This window comes from Lepisma saccharinum, chromosome 8 (assembly GCF_977018435.1).
Source record: "Lepisma saccharinum chromosome 8, izLepSacc3.1, whole genome shotgun sequence".
Lineage (NCBI taxonomy): Eukaryota > Metazoa > Arthropoda > Insecta > Zygentoma > Lepismatidae > Lepisma > Lepisma saccharinum.
The window spans coordinates 41,765,094-41,783,209 of NC_139236.1; the positions used below are offsets into that span (position 1 = coordinate 41,765,094).

At 39.1% G+C, this 18,116-nt stretch overlaps 1 protein-coding gene across 1 annotated transcript; it reads left to right on the forward strand.

Moving 5' to 3' along the window:
• The first annotated feature begins 1,770 nt into the window (after positions 1–1,770).
• LOC145991741 (uncharacterized) lies at positions 1,771–2,295 on the forward strand. The gene has a single exon (XM_083127795.1). It carries the CDS (start codon positions 1,771–1,773, stop codon positions 2,293–2,295), a length of 525 nt encoding a protein of 174 aa, XP_082983921.1.
• The last annotated feature ends 15,821 nt before the right edge of the window (positions 2,296–18,116 follow it).

An 18,116-nucleotide genomic window follows, 5' to 3' on the forward strand; every position in this document is an offset into this window, starting at 1 on the left:
TTTGTAAAGAAAAAAATGTTCTCTTTCAACTTTTAAACGCTAATATGTCTGTTATCAGAATATATTAGTTCCAGGTTTTCTAAAAATTTCAAGGTAAAATTTTCTGTTCAGAAAGTAAGTTCCGTTAGTCCTTTACAAAAACAACACAGCAGAATTATTATTATGGTGCGAATCCTTACACCATAAGCTAATTATCTGTATAGCCTCCCCGATGGCGCAGTGGTAGCGTCGTCACCTTGTCATCAAAGGGTGTCGGGTTCGATACCCGGTGGAGGCACATTGTGATTCGGATCCCACTTTAAACTGTAGGTCCAGTCCCGATTAGCCTTACTGTGCATAAAGTGGACTTAAAACACCAAACCAATCAATGAAATCAATCAATTGTCTGTATAGACACAGTCATTGTTAAGACACTTGTCGACCCTCGTCGTAGACCTCTCCTGCTTGTCGCGTCATCTGGAAGCAATCCCCCTTAAAGCCCAGATTTAGCATCGAGTGGGTTCCATATTTTTCTATACTTGCAAACCGATGATGATGAAGATGTTTTGGAAAATGAACACGCGGACAGTAGTTAATGTTGTAAGGATTCTGGCTATAATAAATTTGTGACATATAAATGTGTACCTGCAGTTTCTTACTTTCCTGATAGCCTGATAACTTCGTCTCTTAATATTTGAAATTTTTTTCTGTAAAATTATTTTTATTAAAGTCTGAACTTTGTTAAAACCCAAACAACGATTAAAACTTCTTCCGACAACTTTGCTAATTACTAGACTAACAAGTTGGTCACTCAGACTGTGTGTATTTCAGGATGATGATGATGGGAGGAAAGTCTTGGTAATATATTTTTGATCTACAGGATCAAAAATCTACAATTGTCTAAACCGCCTAGCAAACTACCATGAAGGCACATAGATGGTTTGGAAGTGTGACGAGACATTCTCGATCAAAGTGGTAGATAGAGGTTGGCTATTCTTGGGTCGGTGCCATCTCCGTGCTTGGCAGAAAGAAGCCCGGTAACTGCCTGTGATCGAACCAGCGTGCGAAATCCTGTGGGGGTATACAGGGGGGATTCCCCCCCCCCAATTTCTTACCCTAACAAATGTCCCACAAAATTATTTCTCCTAACAAATCCCTCACCAAAAGTTTAAAGGGAGGAGAGTTGTTATAAGAACGAAGATAGGCAATTAATTAGTTTTAACTTCAAATATATAATCAAAAACACATAGAAGGAACGAAGGATTAATGTCTGTATCTTTGTGTGTTTGAGAGTGTTGCATGATTTCTCTCTCTGTCTCTTTTTCAAGGGACCAATAACAAAATATACACAATAAAATTAAAACAACAATGCGAGACAAATATAAGTATGAAATCTAATTGATTTATATTAATAAAAAGGAAAATTAAACAAATTTACATATAATAAAACAATATCAACTATTTTGCAATTGATTGACATTTTGAAGCAGTTGATAAAGGAATTAGTTTGTCACTTTATAAGTATCTGATATATAAATGTAACAAATTAATTCTTTCATATACAGGGTGATTCAAAAGTCGCGCGACATAGGACAACTCCGTTATTTGTGCAGATACCGAAAAAACTATAGAGGGCAAAATTGTTGGACATATGTTTGAAATCATGACCGTGATGTTGCATTTGTATTATTTTCATTGTGTGCAGGAAACAAGAACAAAATTGTTGGAAATTACGTTTTAAATCATGACCGTAATGTTGAATTTTTCTTTTTGTGCCAGTAATCAACAACAATGTCCCAGTACACAATTCAGGAAAGGGTGGAAATGGTTCTTATCCATGTTGCAGGGATGAGTCTACGGGAAGTTGCGGAGGAATATCACAGACGGCATCCTGATCAACCACAGCCACATCATGCAACCATTGGTCGTTTACTGGAGCGGTTCAAAGCAACAGGCAGTATCCATGACAAACGACGGTCAGGGCGGCGACGTACAGCAACAGGTCATGCAACCTCAGCTAGCGTACTAGCTAAGCTGACAGTCAGTCCAACACGGTCAACAGGAAAAGTGGCTCAAGAACGTGGCATCAGTCAAGCATCCGTGTCCAGGATACTATCCAGAAATCATTTCCATCCATATCGTGTGCATTTTGTCCAGGAACTGCATGGAGATGACACAGATAGACGGGTGCAGTTCTGTGAGTGGTTTACTGAAAGACGACCGCAGCAGCCACACCTTGAAGCTGATATTCTTTTCAGCGATGAGGCCTGTTTCCATCTGAACGGAACAGTGAATAGACATAACGCTGCGTATTGAGCCACCGAGAACCCATGCATTGCTGTAGATGCTCATCATCAGACTGACCCAAGGTTAAATGTGTGCTGTGGCATACACGGGGATGTTCTCATCGATCCCGTATTTCTTAACAACAATATCACTGCTGAACTGTACAGAGAGCATCTCGAGATGACACTCCTGCCCTATTTGGATAATCTACCCCTAGCAAAACGACGAGGGTTTTTCTTTCAGCAAGATGGAGCACCGCCGCATTTCGGACTAACAACTCGCGAATTGCTGAATGGAGCTTTACCTGGGCATTGGATAGGTCGCAGGGGTCCCGTAGAATGGCCGCTTAGGTCGCCAGATTTGCACCACATGACGTTTTCCTCTGGTGCCATCTCAAATCTCTCGTGTACGGAAACAGGCCCCGAACACTGCAGGAACTTCAGGAAAACATCAGAGGAGCCTGTGCAGCAATAACACCTATGGTGTTTCGTAATGTGCGCAAGAGTTCTGTGAACCGTATTCGGATGTGCCGTTAACAGGATGGCAATCAATTTGAACAATTCCTCCGGTAGTGTCCCAGCGGTGCAGCTGCTGGACTTATCAGTTCAAGTCGTTCCTTTGTATTAGTTTGCCACTCCGTGCGGTAGCTATTGCTATTGCGATTGTCAATTTTGTTGTTCGGTCGTAAATGGAGTACGGCTATGACATTGATTTGTTTGTGTTTCTTTCCGTTTGCCATTTTGACAGTCATTTTGTTTTGTTTTGTTTGTGATTTCAAGCAGACTAATAAATGGTCCATTTGCTGTCGCAACAAATATGCTCATGATTTCTAACAATGTATTTCCTACACTTTTGCCCTCTATCGTTTTTTCGGTATCTGCACAAATCCCGGAGTTGTTCTATGTCGCGCGACTTTTGAATCACCCTGTGTATATATAATAATATATACGTGTATATTTAAATAGTTAGTCATTTGCTTTTGTATGTAACAACATATATATTATTTAATAATTAGTATGTGTGCTTATTATACACATGTAATGTATGTATTTGTGTGTCTATAAATTAAGATCTTCCCCACATCCACCTACCTTCAATGGTTACGCTCCCTGGGTCGAACTCAAGACTGCCGAGTGGTAGTCAGGCACCTATCATCACTTATACGGTTTCTCAAATCAGACCTATTTTTATTAAATTGTATAGCTTCACTGTTATAATCGAATTGTTGTTATAACAACAGAAAAAAGCACTGAAATGTCTGATTTTCTCATGAAAGAAAAAATATAAATAAGTAGTAGGAACAAATTGCCAGAATAATTTGCTCGCACAATCATAACAAAAAGGATTTACATTTGTGAACAGGGTAATATTGAATATCACAAAGGCACAAATGAGGCTAACTTTGCCACACATCATTCCCATTAAAAAATAATAATCTCCTAAATTGGCTGTCTCTGTAGTGCTGGCAGATTATTTTCAGAACATTTCCAGCTGATTGCCCGAGGCTAGCTAACGAGCCTATCAACAGTGTACAGCGTGAGCAGAAGGATTAGTGATAGGTGCTGGGTTGAGATGACGTCAGTGGCTCGCTTTTTGATTGGATCCTTGCGGAGTTGGAACTCGCTCCCAAGCTACCCCTGCATCCAGAGATGTTAACGTAAATACCGGTAATTTCACTCTACAATTAGTTTTCGTTCTGAGGTTAAAAGAGGGGCTGAAAAACTGTTCAATTCAACGAATCAGCATGAAAAAATTACTAATCTATCTGGTTTTAAACAAAGTTCCACTTAAAGGAAAAGTAATAGATTTCTAATGTGAAGGGTTATAATTTGATATAAAATGTTGCCGCCCACAAGCACAAAATGGCGTCCCCACTTTCAATTATTTCCGTGAAACAATTGCGGATTGTAATGTCTTTATTAGAAAATCGCATATTTCGACTCCCCCTCCCCCGCTTCCCATTACCATAGTTACTAAAATACCGTTTGCATGCATTAAATCACAACTACAATCTGCTTTTTCGGGTCACTATATTTATACTGGCTACCACTAAAGTTTTTTCCTGCCTCTTGCCTATTTCAAGCTCTGTCGACAAGGCGAATGCATTTGCACGGCCAGCAAAACACTGACATGTTATTATTTTCTTGTATTGAGAAGATAACGCGGTTTCAATCTTTGTTTCTGCATTCTGCGCCGCTTGCTACAAAAATATTATTATAATGTTAGCGACAAGACTAATGAAAACAGGATATTAAGTGATAAATGGGACATCTCTTACATTGGTATTTATTCATAATTCTCCAAAATTTTGAATATTTTTCGTTCAAGAAATCGTGGTGGTTTAAATACGAGCAGTTTCTTCTTTGTTTCGATCACAACCAACTAAATGACGATAACATATGCACATATACTTCCAATTGCAAGTAGGTGAATATACATGGACGTCGTTAAGGGGGGCACGCGGGGGCACTGGCCCCGGCAAACGTCCACGTGGCCCCGGGAAACTGTTCTGTATTTGCTGGAAATTTTACTTTGATGACAAATATTGCAAAATAATTCATCGGTAAATTTTGTTTGCAGTTTGAAACACTTCTTCAATTTTCAGTAGCACGAACCCAAGCAAGGCATTTCTTTCTTATTTCCCTGTTTCTTGCTTGTTGAACACAAACAGATGAATTGGGAGGGGATGCAGTTAATGGTTTTGTGGTCCGCCCCGGTCAAGGAAGTCTGACACCTATTGAAAATGCACTTTTCCTCCCTGCTGCACACCAGATCCAGGGTCCGCCAAAACCCGCACTTTCTCTTCATCTGGCCCTGCACTGGTTCCATGGGCGCCGAAAGGACGACACAAACAGGAAGATTTAGCTACGGGTGGCTAGAATTTTCTGGGTTAATTATTTTATGGTTCAGAAAAGATATCCCCATGCGTTTCAATTCAATGAATTCTATTGCTTGTCCCTTTTTCGGCGCGGGAATGAATGACATAGCGGTTCTTCTCACATGCACTCAACCCTACTGCTAATGACCTGCCCTGCAAGGAGGGAAAGGCCACTTTCTGAAAATTCGGAGAAACATCGAAGCTGTCGGTTCATCTGTTGATTTGATGGACAGTTGATATCTGTCAGTTTGAAGTAGGATTTGTTGTCCGAGAGGTGGTAAACTTCTGTAAAAGCGAGAAGATAGCATCACGAAGTGTTTGTGATCTCGTTTTCATACATCGCGAGTAAAATGTCGAATGAGAAGCAGCCAGATTGCCTTCCTCCGGAAACAATGGATCAGGATCGACTGATCGACCAAATATCCAACATATTGACATTCTAAAAGAGAGTCTGACTACCATACAAGATCCTGGGTTCGACTCCCAGGCTGGTTGATCTCATGCATAATGAAGAATAAACCACGTTTCAATTAAGGAAGGAAACTAGGTATGTAGCAATCGTTTTTACAGACGTCTGCATGCTCTTAAAGTATTATGTTACAAAATTTGTATATATTTCTGACTTTCTGTGATTTTTCTTCATTTAGCCTCCACCTGCAAATGCGGAAACTGCTGCTGCTTAGGTGGCTAGGTTGGCTAGACATACAAATATAATTAATCCCTAGTCATACAGACAATAATACTTATAATATAATCATGAGTTATGGAGAAGCAAATAACTTATCAAGTATTTTTTGTTTTTATTTCTTGTGCAGTGGTTAATAAGGTGTATTACGATGAAAGGGGCTCTGGGTTCGAATGCCGGACTGGGTGTGTGTGTTTTTATGATGTTTTTTTTATTAATTTTATTATTTATTGTTATTTTTATTTTTACGATTAGCTAAAAAGTTTCAGAAAAGCGAAGTAAAATAAACCAAATCAATCATTTATATATTTCTATATTACGCCGCTTTTCTACCTCTTGGGTTAAATGCGACGATGAGGATGAATGATGAGCCGAAGGAATGGCGATGGGACAGACATGATACAACCGTACCTGTCCAATGTCCCAACCTTGGACCTCTGGTTTCGTAGCGTGTTATACAAAGTGGAATTCTTAGAGAGAAAAACTGTAAAAGTAGGGTGAAAGGAAGCAAAGTTGTACGATGCATAAAAAGACATGTTTAGTTCTTCTAAAACCTTCCGATTATCGAGTTCGTGTTTTATGTCAACTGTATGCACAGTAAGGCTAATCGGGGATCCGAACCACTATGTGCCTCCACCGGGTATCGAACCCGGGACCCCTTGATTACAAGGCGGTGACGCTACCACTGCGTCATCGAGGAGGCCGAAAAAACTTACAATTAGTCAGTAAAATTAATATTCAGGGACAAGGCCTGCGAAGAGTTCTTTCATTCGGTTGCACGTGGTCATCACATCGAGTTCATAGTTTCTAGAGCAGAATTTGCTTCCATATCGCTTTCAAGTACTTCCCAAATTGTCCTCACGATGTTGGAGCAGCACAGAAATTTTGTAACTAATACCAGCAGGCACATACCCAGGGAAGGGGTTCGGGGGCTGCAGTCCTTTCCCAAAATCCTACAAATATCTGATTTTAATAATGTGTAGTAGTAATTAAATTTACTTTATTAACAGGATTAAACATCTTGTATATGGTAAGTTGCAATATACCAAGAAATTCATCTTCAGCGCATTTACTCCTCCCCCCAACCTTTTCGTCCTTAGATGGCGGCTGCCGATAAGGGATAAGCCCCTTCCGAAGTCAAATTCTGGCTACCGGCCTGACCGCCAGCGATCGAACCTTGAACCTTTCGATAGATTGATTAATTGAACTAGTGTTTTAAGTCCACTTTATGCACTTAAGGCTAATCGGGACTGGACCTACAGTTTAAAGTGAGATCCGAACAACTATGTGCTTCCATCGGGAATCGAACCCGGGCAGGTTGTTGAACCTGCCGAACCAAAGACTAGAGTGTAATTATTTGAGCGTGTGGGAACTTTGTTTTATCCAGTGCCATCATATATTCAGTTTTCCACACACAAATAAGATTAATTTTAAGAAATTAGACGTGTGCATATAATTTCTTATCGTCATCATTTCCCAAGTGAACAATCAGATGCCATAGAAGACTCGGGCCCGCCCTTTAGAATATTGCTTAACGCGGTCGCCTTGAACTAAGAGATACCGGATTCGATTCCGATATGAACTGTATACATGAGATGCCTAGCTTGAACTCATTACGCACACATTTAATATTTGCACTGTTGCTAATACTTGGTAAACCTGGTTCCAGCACTTTATATCTAAAACCACAGAAAAGTGTTTTATCTACTTCTCAATTTTCTTCCAGCAAATTTACAAATCTAAAGACTAATAACATTGTTCTTGGTGTATCAGCCATTAAGCTAATGAGTTCATTCTGCATTTAATTTCCCGAATAATGGCTGTGGATTTCGCGAGAGTATATCCGTAGGCTGTTGGGGGCTACAGAAGAAAATGAGGTTACTTTCGAATTTATTGATTGATTGAGTTGGTGTTTTAAGTCCACTTTATACACAGTAAGGCTAATCGGGACTGGTTCTACAGTGTAAAGTGGGATCCGAACCACTATGAGCATCCACCGGGTATCGAACCCGGAACTCCTTGATTACGAGGCGACGATGCTACCATGCACCACCGAGGAGTCCCTTGACCCTTTTCTTTCCAAGACTATATATATGTACACACACACATACATGTATAATGTATGTATACAGCATAGGCCTATATGGTGTATAAATAGTTTGTTAATTTATAATAGTTCGATAGAAAAAATCTTACGTTTTGGCCCCCCCAAACTGATCGACCTAGCTACGTCCCTGTGAATATAATAATGATATAACAACTGAAGCGAAGGTCAAATAAGTTAGGAAGCGCTCGAATCGCATTAAAATTGATAGAGCAATTTTGCCGTCCCAAGTGTGTCTCTTGAGCCTGGGCGTAAATCATACCTTGGTTGTAATTTTAAAATGGCGAATGCATGTTTCAGTTTGCATGTCATTTGCAAACGTATAGGTACTTTACTTTTAAGCTTATTTAATAAAGACACGAGAGATTAATCCCAACTGGGAATTTGTGTTGTGTTCACTTTCTGATTGCAATTAATTCCTTAAACTTAAGAAATAATTAACTTTGGTTTTGAATGTCATGTAAGTGATGAAACATGTAAACATTTCTCCTCATTTTTGTATTTAAAAATAACGAGAACTGCATGTTAACAGCAAATTACAATAAACGAAAATTCATACATATTTGCAATTAGCTACAAAATATAAATAAAATACCGACCGGGTTGGAGACTGTGCACGTTAAGAGGGCTACTTTCGATCTCACCAGCAAAGTTCCCGGGTTCGAGTCCCATCCCTGGCATGGGTGTTCTTTGCGAGTTCCCCTTCATCAATTGTATCTCATCAACACTCACCCTCGTCATCGCGATTAAACAAAAGTAGCAGAAATGCGACGTAAAGTTATAAATAGCTATACAAAGACAAGCGAATACAATGAGTTGTCAGAAAATTATAATTCTCTTACGTTGAGAAGTAATTCATCAAACTATTTGAAAGGTGCCGGGGGGGAGAATACGATATTTAATCTACTGTAATTCCACTAAACGTACATGAAAGAATTCTGCGGCCAGGAAATTGCTTAAATTCAACAAATGGTCAACCAAAAATAATAAATTGCAAATCTAGATACTTAAAAAATGCGATATAACAAGAAAGAAGAGATTTAACTGCCTCATTTCATCAAATCAGATGCCGGATCTAACAGCAATTATTTTTCTTTGACTGAGGAAGTCAAAATCATAAAACTCACGTACCTTTGCCAAAATATACCATGGCTTACTGTAGCACTAGACCAAAATGGAGATTCGTACCTAGAATTAAAAAAATGTAATTAATGTTAAAGTAGCGTACATAATTACACAAAGCAAATGGAAATAAATTTATTAAGACAAGCTAAAAGGCCCAGTCAAAATGTTAAGTGTGTTCTGTTAAATAACTAATTTAATGCAATTTGATATGATCCATATTTTATGTGACGTCACAAGTAGAAAATATGTCACTAATATTTTATTTTGTGAAAGAAAGCGTAATTTCCTTGTTATTCTATGTAATATTGCTCCTTATTAGTAATATATATATATTTTGTTTAATGTTTGTTGTATTTTATGCTGTGTTATGAGTAGTTTAATGTATCTTTGTTTGCAAGAGTGCTCTATACGAATTTGTATTTCTAAAGATGTATAGATGTCAGTTTTGTTGATAGTAACCTTTTGTAAATAGTGAGTGATTCATCTGTACTTGAATCTGTGTTCTCGAAACAGTATAAAAGCAAGGATATCGCGTAAGAAATATCACACTTTCGCCACGGATCGTCGAAGCTTTTAAAACTAAAAAGAACTCCTCGGTGTTGTGCATACATCTTGGTATGGTAGTTCGGGGCGCAAGCTAGGCCTATGTGAACATAGGTACGCCGATGGCCATGCATTGATGATATGCACAATACTGCAACCATTCTACGTCAAATAATAAAGTTAGCCTAAAGATTAATTTGGAAATAAAAGGCTAAAGAGCAATTATTGGCTCGGTTATCATTGCATATCTCTTGGTGTGGTAGTTCGGGGCGAAAGCTAGGTCTATGTGATCATAGGCTTGCCGATAGCCACGCATTGAGTTTTATGCGTTTTAATTGAGTCAATTCATCAACAAAGCGAAATCCTCGCCTTCGTTTCAAGTATAGTTGCATTATAATTGCAATAAATAAAGAATAAAACTTTTCAGTTTATACATACGACAGTAATGTGGTTTTATTTCTCTGTGCTGTGAATATTGTCTTTGCCTAACACTATCCCTGTACCTGAGAGGAGTCTGCGTACTTCACCGAGTCTCATTGTTCACCGCTGAGTATTATTAAGTTAATATTAATAGTAAAATAATACGACGCGTGAAGTCATTGTGTGCCTTTTAAAAAATTGGTACGTGTCAAATTGATTTCAACTATAGGCTTATTGATAACAAATGAATAGTGATTTATGTGCCCAGAGAAGATAGGAGCAGCAAGGAATTTTAAGGGGTGTTGAATTGCTGTAAGAACATTATAAATTAAATGAAAATGGGGCGAAATAATTATATTGACCTCTTTTCTTGTTATGTTATGTTATGTTATGGAGGGAATACTATTTTTTCTTTATCTTTTCAGATAATCTTGGTCGCGGAAGGGGTGAAATACATAATATGAAAAGCCCACCAACTACAACAGTTGAGTACTGCATTTGGGATTGGTGGATTAATTTCACTACTGCCCTCAACACTCCTTATCAAAATTGTAGTGCTGTATTGAAATACACGGTTTCTTCCAGTCTAAATTATTTCGGTTGTGAATATCGCGAAAATTCTGAAGGAGCCAGTTTCGTCCAGAACGGTTTCCGGTACATCGTCCTAGAAATCCAATTTGACTTATTTACTAAATTCGAATAAAATATTTAAAGCGGACTTAAAAAACCGCGAAGAAAGTATTGAATTACTGCGGTTCAAACTTAACTTTAAGGATGTCTATATAAAACATATTACCACGCTACGTTATGCTTTGAGCCTGTATTTGGATATCCTGAAGTTAAGTAGAGACGCGAGAGAGAAAGAGAGAGAGAGAGAGAAGCAAGCTCTACCTCACCCTCTGTCTCTCTCTCTCTAGAAAGCAGAGAAGGAATAAGAGAGAGAGAGAGAAAAAAGGAGAAAGTCTACCCCCAGATAGACCAATCTACCCCCTTTGTCCCCCATCAAACAAGTTAAACAATGTAAAAACTCTTTTAGCTCAAATATGCATGACTGTCGGTCTGGAATATCCCCCCCTCCCTCTGCCCCCCTACGAATATCATTCTGGCGCCGTCATTTGCACTCTCTTCCCACTTCCCAGCTAATATGTGTCTATGTCTACACGTTTTGTTCAGAAACTGCTGAAGTTGATTGCTTGGTGTTGTGAAAACGAAAAGAATGACGGGTTTAACATACTTTCTCTCTTACCAGTGGATTATGGTGGGGGACGAGAGGGTGCAGTTGTCCTCCATCCCCAACTTGTTGCCATTTTTTGCTCCCTCCCAAGTTTTAGCACTCAATCGCCGCTACTGTCTCTTACCAATAAAGCTGTCAGTACTTTACTATGGTACTGGATTACAACCTGTTCAGTTAATAAAAACAACTGAAGCAGATGAAACAACGTTCTGAATATTTGAACTTAATACAGAACTGAGCTGGCAATTTATCATATGTGCTCAATTTACAAGAAACAAACACATTTTGGAACATTTATGATTATAATGAATAGTGGTTCATTGTTATAAACAATAAATAGTGAATCATTGTTATAGGAAATATATATTATTACCTATAATGGAAAATACGCTAATGTAGCAAATACCATGGTTAAAGCTGGCTAAATAAATTAATCAATTAAATTGAGCCTGTTTATCTATTCTCAAAGTTGTAGTACGACGTATTGAACAACCCACGATCTATGAGCTAATTTCTTTCCCTTTTCAGTACAGTATCAGTATCATACATGTATTTTCGTTATTGTAACATTTTTCCACCTTTGGCTAATCGCGACGACGAGGATGAGATTGATAAAGGGACACTTTTCCCCCACCTCAACATCATATCAATTTAACTCAAATTTTCTACTTTTTTAATCAGGCCAAACACAAGCATCCATATCTTACCTGGGATTCGAACCCGGCACCCCTGGTGTCGAACAAGGCGTTCGGCCATCAAGACTTCAATATCAAATATAGTTCGGGGACAAATTCCTGAACGTTTGTAAATCACACATTTAAAAGTAATGGTTGACACCCCCCTAACATGTACTGTGGAAAATTATTAATGTAATCATAATCATAGGACTCCGTAACGTACACTATACAATGTTCTACAATTAACAAAATTATTAAACAATTATTAACAAGAATATAAACATGTCTGTTTCACTGGCGGAGTGGTATGTATAGGTATGTACGTTTTGAAGTTCTCTAAATATTTTTTAATTAGGTCGTCAAAATGGCGGACATTACTTACCAATTGTGAGCAGGTAAATTTGAATAACACGAAAATTTAACTGTAGTGTCTGCATTAGATAGTTTAACAACAAACCTGAAAGTGGGTATAGTATATAACCAAGGGTTTTATGAGCAAAGAACTACGCAAACATAAACTACATCGTGTAATTGCGTACGAAAATTGTTTGTAACATGTAGTGCAGTTTTCAGATTGGAGAAGGGGCAGATCTACGTGAGGTCTAAAATTACTTTTTAAACTAGCTAGCAGGAAACTATAAGAAGATGTTATATCACCGTTAAAAATTACCTTTTGATGTAAATTCCAAGTATAGTCCTGAACTCCATTCATTGCATTTTGATGAGAAATAAACGGTGCAATATCAGTGACAACGTGAAACTTCGATGCACAAAGATAGCCAAACGAGTTTGTAAGTCACGTACGTAGTACATACCGTGCACAAGAGTTCTTCGTTGATTCCCCTCCACTGTGTCTTGCCATCTTGAGTGAACACAAACGCACACATTTTGATAACGACGTTACTCTGTAGTCTGCTCTGAGCTAATTATGTGAATAATTATGTGAATAAAATAAACAGACAACAGTATTAAAACACACACGAACTTCAAGTTAAACGCCTTCGAACGAAACTGAGGACTCCCATAATCCCTCCCGCTGCTGTAGTTGTCAGTGATGCAAACCTTATTAACATGTCGCTGACTGTAGGGATTTTTAAGGATAACTTTTTTGCCGGGATGTCTGTTGAGTTTATGTGCTGTTGAAGAAAGAGGATTGTAGATTTATTCCGTTTACGAACTGCACTAAAATGTGTCCAAGTTTAGTTACAGTAAGTTCTAAAGTCCGCTATTTTCCAAACGTCTGTTTCTCCCTGGTGACGTAGTAGTAATGGAGTCATCTTGCAACCAAGATTCACTCTCTGAAGTGTAGAACAAGTCCCGATTAATCTATCTAAGCATAAAGTAAGGAACGTAAGGATCACTGATTTCTCCTCCGCCATATTCAAACGTGTTAAATGATGTCGCTCTAGTAAGGTATCGAGCTGTTATAAATACATCAGCTCAAAAACTGTAAATATACTGCATCTAGTGTGGCTCTGGAGTTCACCCAGTCTCTAATAAATGGGTATCTGCTGTTTGTCCCAAGAGAATAAAGGTGTCTGGCGCGTGGTGATGATCACATCACCTCCAAAAACGTGGCCAAGATCATGGATGTGTGGAAATCTACCCCCACAGTCCTCTTTGTGCCTAACACAGGGCATATGTTTGATGCTGTGTGTGATATTTATAAGAGTATTATATTTAAAAGCGTGAGAAATAGAAATAAACAGTAATAAGATATACACTATATTGAAATACAACCTTTGTGAGAAAAGTTCCAGGACTGAGCTCGTAAAAAATAATTTATTCACCTTACGAACTAATTGTCCTAGGTTTTGTCAAAATAGTCCTCTCGGCTATCTATACACAGAAGCCACCGTTTCTGGAGGTCATGGAAGCAAGCAGAGAAAGCTAAATCTGAGATGCTTCTCAGCACATCTGTCACAAAACCGTTTCGATTGCTACAATATCTTCGTGACGCTTCCTTTCAGCAGCGTTTTCACACGGGGAAACAAAAAAAAATCACACGGCGACAGGTCAGGTGAATATGGGGGATGTGGTAGAGCAGAGATACAATGATTGGGCAGATATCCCTGTACTAATAAAGCAGTATGGGGCCTTGCATTGTCGTGCAATAAGAACCACTGCCAAGATGCCCACAAATCAGGACGGCGCCGCAGAATTGCTTGACGAAAACGTTTCAGGACGTCAATGTAAACGTTCTGCATAATAAAATGCGATCAACATTGTCTTTGGATCGTCTTGCACTGACTCTCTGCCCTCCCGAAATCTTTTGTGCCAATCAAAGACCCGGCTTCTCGATAATGCCTCGTCACCATATGACTGCTGTATCATATTTCATGTTTCGCTAGGGGTTTCCCAGCTTAATGTAGAAATTAATGTTAACTCTTTGCTCGGAATCCACGTCCATCACGTCACTCGTGTAACTTCCAACTACATGCGCCAAGAAGCCAAACAGTGGGTTGCTAAGCACAGCACTGACACCTAGTGTGTTTACATGGAAACACTTGCAAGGCAATGTCTATTCAGAACACATATCAGGTGACTAAATAAAACTCATTTCTTATGTTTGAATATCGCAGGTAAAGAATAAAAACATCAGTCCTGGAACTTTTCTGACAAAGATTGTATATTCCCTTACAAAATGGGAAATACAAAGAATAACAAAGTTACGTACAATAAATAAAGTGCATACAGGGTCGCGTTTATCCACGTACATACACACGTGCGTGCTTCTGACATACTCAATCATTTTCACTATGTAATATACGTATTAATTAATGAGTTTCAGTATTTCCCTACACTTAAGAGTATTTAATAAGGCTGAATGCTGCAAAACATAATACGTACGTATAGATGATGCAAGATGGAATATCTGCCTTAAATTTACATGTCCAGAGGCTAACAGAGCAAATATTATCATCATTTGTGTTCGATCCACTTTATGAACGAAAGTAACTGGAACCGACATGAGCCCAAGACTCGAAACCTGTTTTCTCGTCTGGGACTGATTGCAGGAACCAAGGCTTTTAAACTCTGGTCTACCCAGTGGTTATGTATTTAATTTTATTTCTAACGATGTCTGTCTATTATTAGGTATTTCCAGTCTGCCACTCACATTTCACGTTAGATTCACGTTAAAACATTAATAGTACCAGATTAATACTTTACAGAATAATGTTTTAAGTGCAACAAATGAGGAGGACTCAAGTTGCACTTAAATACGCCAATCATAGCATAAGTGTTTAGGTTAGTAAGAAAACACTGTACCCGTAGAGCATCGTTTCTCAACCTATGGGGCGCGACACACTGCTGGGTCCCGAGGGGGCGTTGTGTGGGTCGAGAAGTCGGGCTTGAAAATTTATTAATTGCGTCTTCCTACATTTAAATTACTAAGATATGTGGTTTTAACAATTTAAATTCAACCCGTGTTGTACGTAGTCTAAACTCTGCATTTCTGTTATACGCGCTCTTCCATTGCTTTTTACAGGCATCCTCTCTGATGTTTAACTCAAGGGAATCGGATATCTGCCGTTTTCGTTTCGGTCGCAGCAATTAGTTCTTAATTATCTGTGTGTCACAGGAGCGTATATTCTAGGCTAGCTAGGCTTCTCGTATCTGCGAAGCGTAGAGAATAAAATACAGGAGAAAAATCGATCAGAAATTGTAAATAGAATTATTCATATCAGTGAGATGATGATGCTGATTCTGGAGTTGGCAACCTGATTTTTTGTGAGTTGGTAACCTGATTTATTATGAGTTGGCAACCAGATTTCTTATGAGTTGGCAACCTGATTTCTTATGAGTTGGCAACCTGATTTCTTATGAGCTGGCAACCTGATATCTTAGGAGTTGGTAAACTTATTTCTATTCGTAGCCTAGGACCACGTGACATAGTCAGATAGCCCAGACTTTAATCTCAGTATACGCCACTGGTGTGCCACATGCATGCCGACTTATTGATGTTCGATTTCGGCGCAACAATAATCAAAGTCACGAAAACAGTCTTTCATCGTATGCGCACCAGTCACAGTTTTCCTTTATTAACCAATGGAATAGGATTCAATAGCGACTTTTCGTTGTCGACTCCACGACAGCTAGTCTTTCAAGTCTTGTGAGCGCGAGTGACCCAGTGACCCATTCTGATTTACGACTTAAGTTAACCAGCATTGAACCCAACATATTCCAGCTTATGCGAAAAAGGCAGCCCAAACCATCACATTAGTTAAGTGAATAATAAGAATAATTTACTTTCAATTTCCACATGTGTGTTTAGTTAGATGTTAGACTAGAGTAAATTAGTCTTTTAAATTACATATTTACTTTTCTAGAATTAAGTATGTGTAATTTTTTTAAGCAAGCGTAAAAGAGGGCTTCTTAAAATACTCAATGTTAGCAAAGTATGATTATATACTGGGTGCGCCCATACTTGTGGGTCCCGTGAAGTATAATATCCTTCAAGGTGGGTCCCGGACTGAAAAAGGTTGAGAAGCACTGTGTTACGGGCGACTCCTGCGTATGCATGGAAAACTAACTAACAACAAAACAACACAGAATCGATCCCCGTGACACACCTCTCACTCTAATTAACATTACATGAATTATACGACGGTCAGGATAAGTGCCTACAGTCGGAGTTACCGAGAATAAACCTAGGAGGATTTGTTTTCAAGCACCTGAAATGACGTGACATAGTACTATGGTGGTTCAGAATATACACATATATTTAAACACAGATAAATAAACAGTACATCATGCCCCTCTCTCTCTCTCTCTCTCTCTCTCTCTCTCTCTCTCTCTCTCTCTCTCTCTCTCTCTCTATCTCTATCTCTCTCTCTATCTCTCTCTCTCTCTCTCTTTCATTCATACATTCCATGGCATATTGGGACAATATGACAATTACAAATGTTAGATTAATTAATACTTTGACTATACTCATGCTATATCTTGGCTACATTGCCTTTTACAATTTACCGTTTAGGATTTTAAGTATAATGTGAATAATTGTTCTTTGTGCGAAACCTTTTATATTTTCTGGAGGTACAAATATATTTCAATGAACTATTGTTTGGCTGATAACATATACTCTGATCTATAACGTTGATTAGTCCGCCGGAATAAGGATGTCTAGTTACACCATAGCACTGAGTTAAGTTATGAAATGATTTGATTTACGCAGATTCGCGGTAGATTGGCGTCATCTCTCGCACACACGCACATGGTTGGATCTTACCTTCGCTGTATTCCCTCTGACCTGGGTAGGGTGAAAGTGGTTCTACAGTTTTGGAAGGCGTCCACACTCCGGCGTTGTACTTCGCGGTTATCCTGGTTGGCGAAAGTGGATCACTCGGCAGTTCCATATGACATAATCGGATCCTGGCTTCACTCGTTCACTTCGCTGGCACGTCCATGACGGTACACGTACACTATCGACTCCATACGACAACTAGCGCAGTAATAGGTCAGTCCTTTGCTGTCACTCGTACGTAGAGATACGTGGCTTCGGCGATGAGACGAACATACGTAATGAGCCATTCGCGGTTTCACATGGACACACATGGATATTAAATGTTATTAACTTTTACTATTGACTGTTATGCACTTCGGTATTAACTTTGCTATCAATTGTTATTAACTTCTACTAACTTAGGATGTTGTTCCGGACGATTGACACAGGTGGACGTGTCTGGTGTTATTCTCACATAATTACACGTATGTGCACGAATGCGTTGACGGCGAGGGGGAAACGACCCCCTGGGTCTACTTTGCTCTACTCCATGGCTCTAAACACTCACTCGAGTCAAAAGACAAATCCAGACCATGGGTCTGATCGCGACTCGGAGCTAGGTCGCGCGTAGCTCACACTCCGGTGTCGATTCTAGGCAAACTGTGTCCTCGCTATTCCGAATCATCTCTTTTATTCCAGACTTGAACGTGGTGACGTTCTAGCCTCTGTGTTTATGTGCCTATTTATTGTTTTTGGTGCTTTGACCGTTGTCCTCCTATCCTGGTAAAAGCTCATGCCGGTCCTTGACCTCTGCTAGCAGCCCCTCGTGCAGAGATTAGTCCAAGTCGTCTGGTATTGTGTCGGACACGTTCAGCTAGGGTTATCTCAACAGGGTATAGTCTTCCATTGTATCCAGAGATGTATCTTTAATAATTTATAACTCCCGTAGTTCTGTTCT

Excerpts from the sequence above, each read along its gene's own strand:
- LOC145991741 (XM_083127795.1), top strand. The coding sequence starts at position 1,771 with ATGTCCCAGTACACAATTCAGGAAAGGGTGGAAATGGTTCTTATCCAT.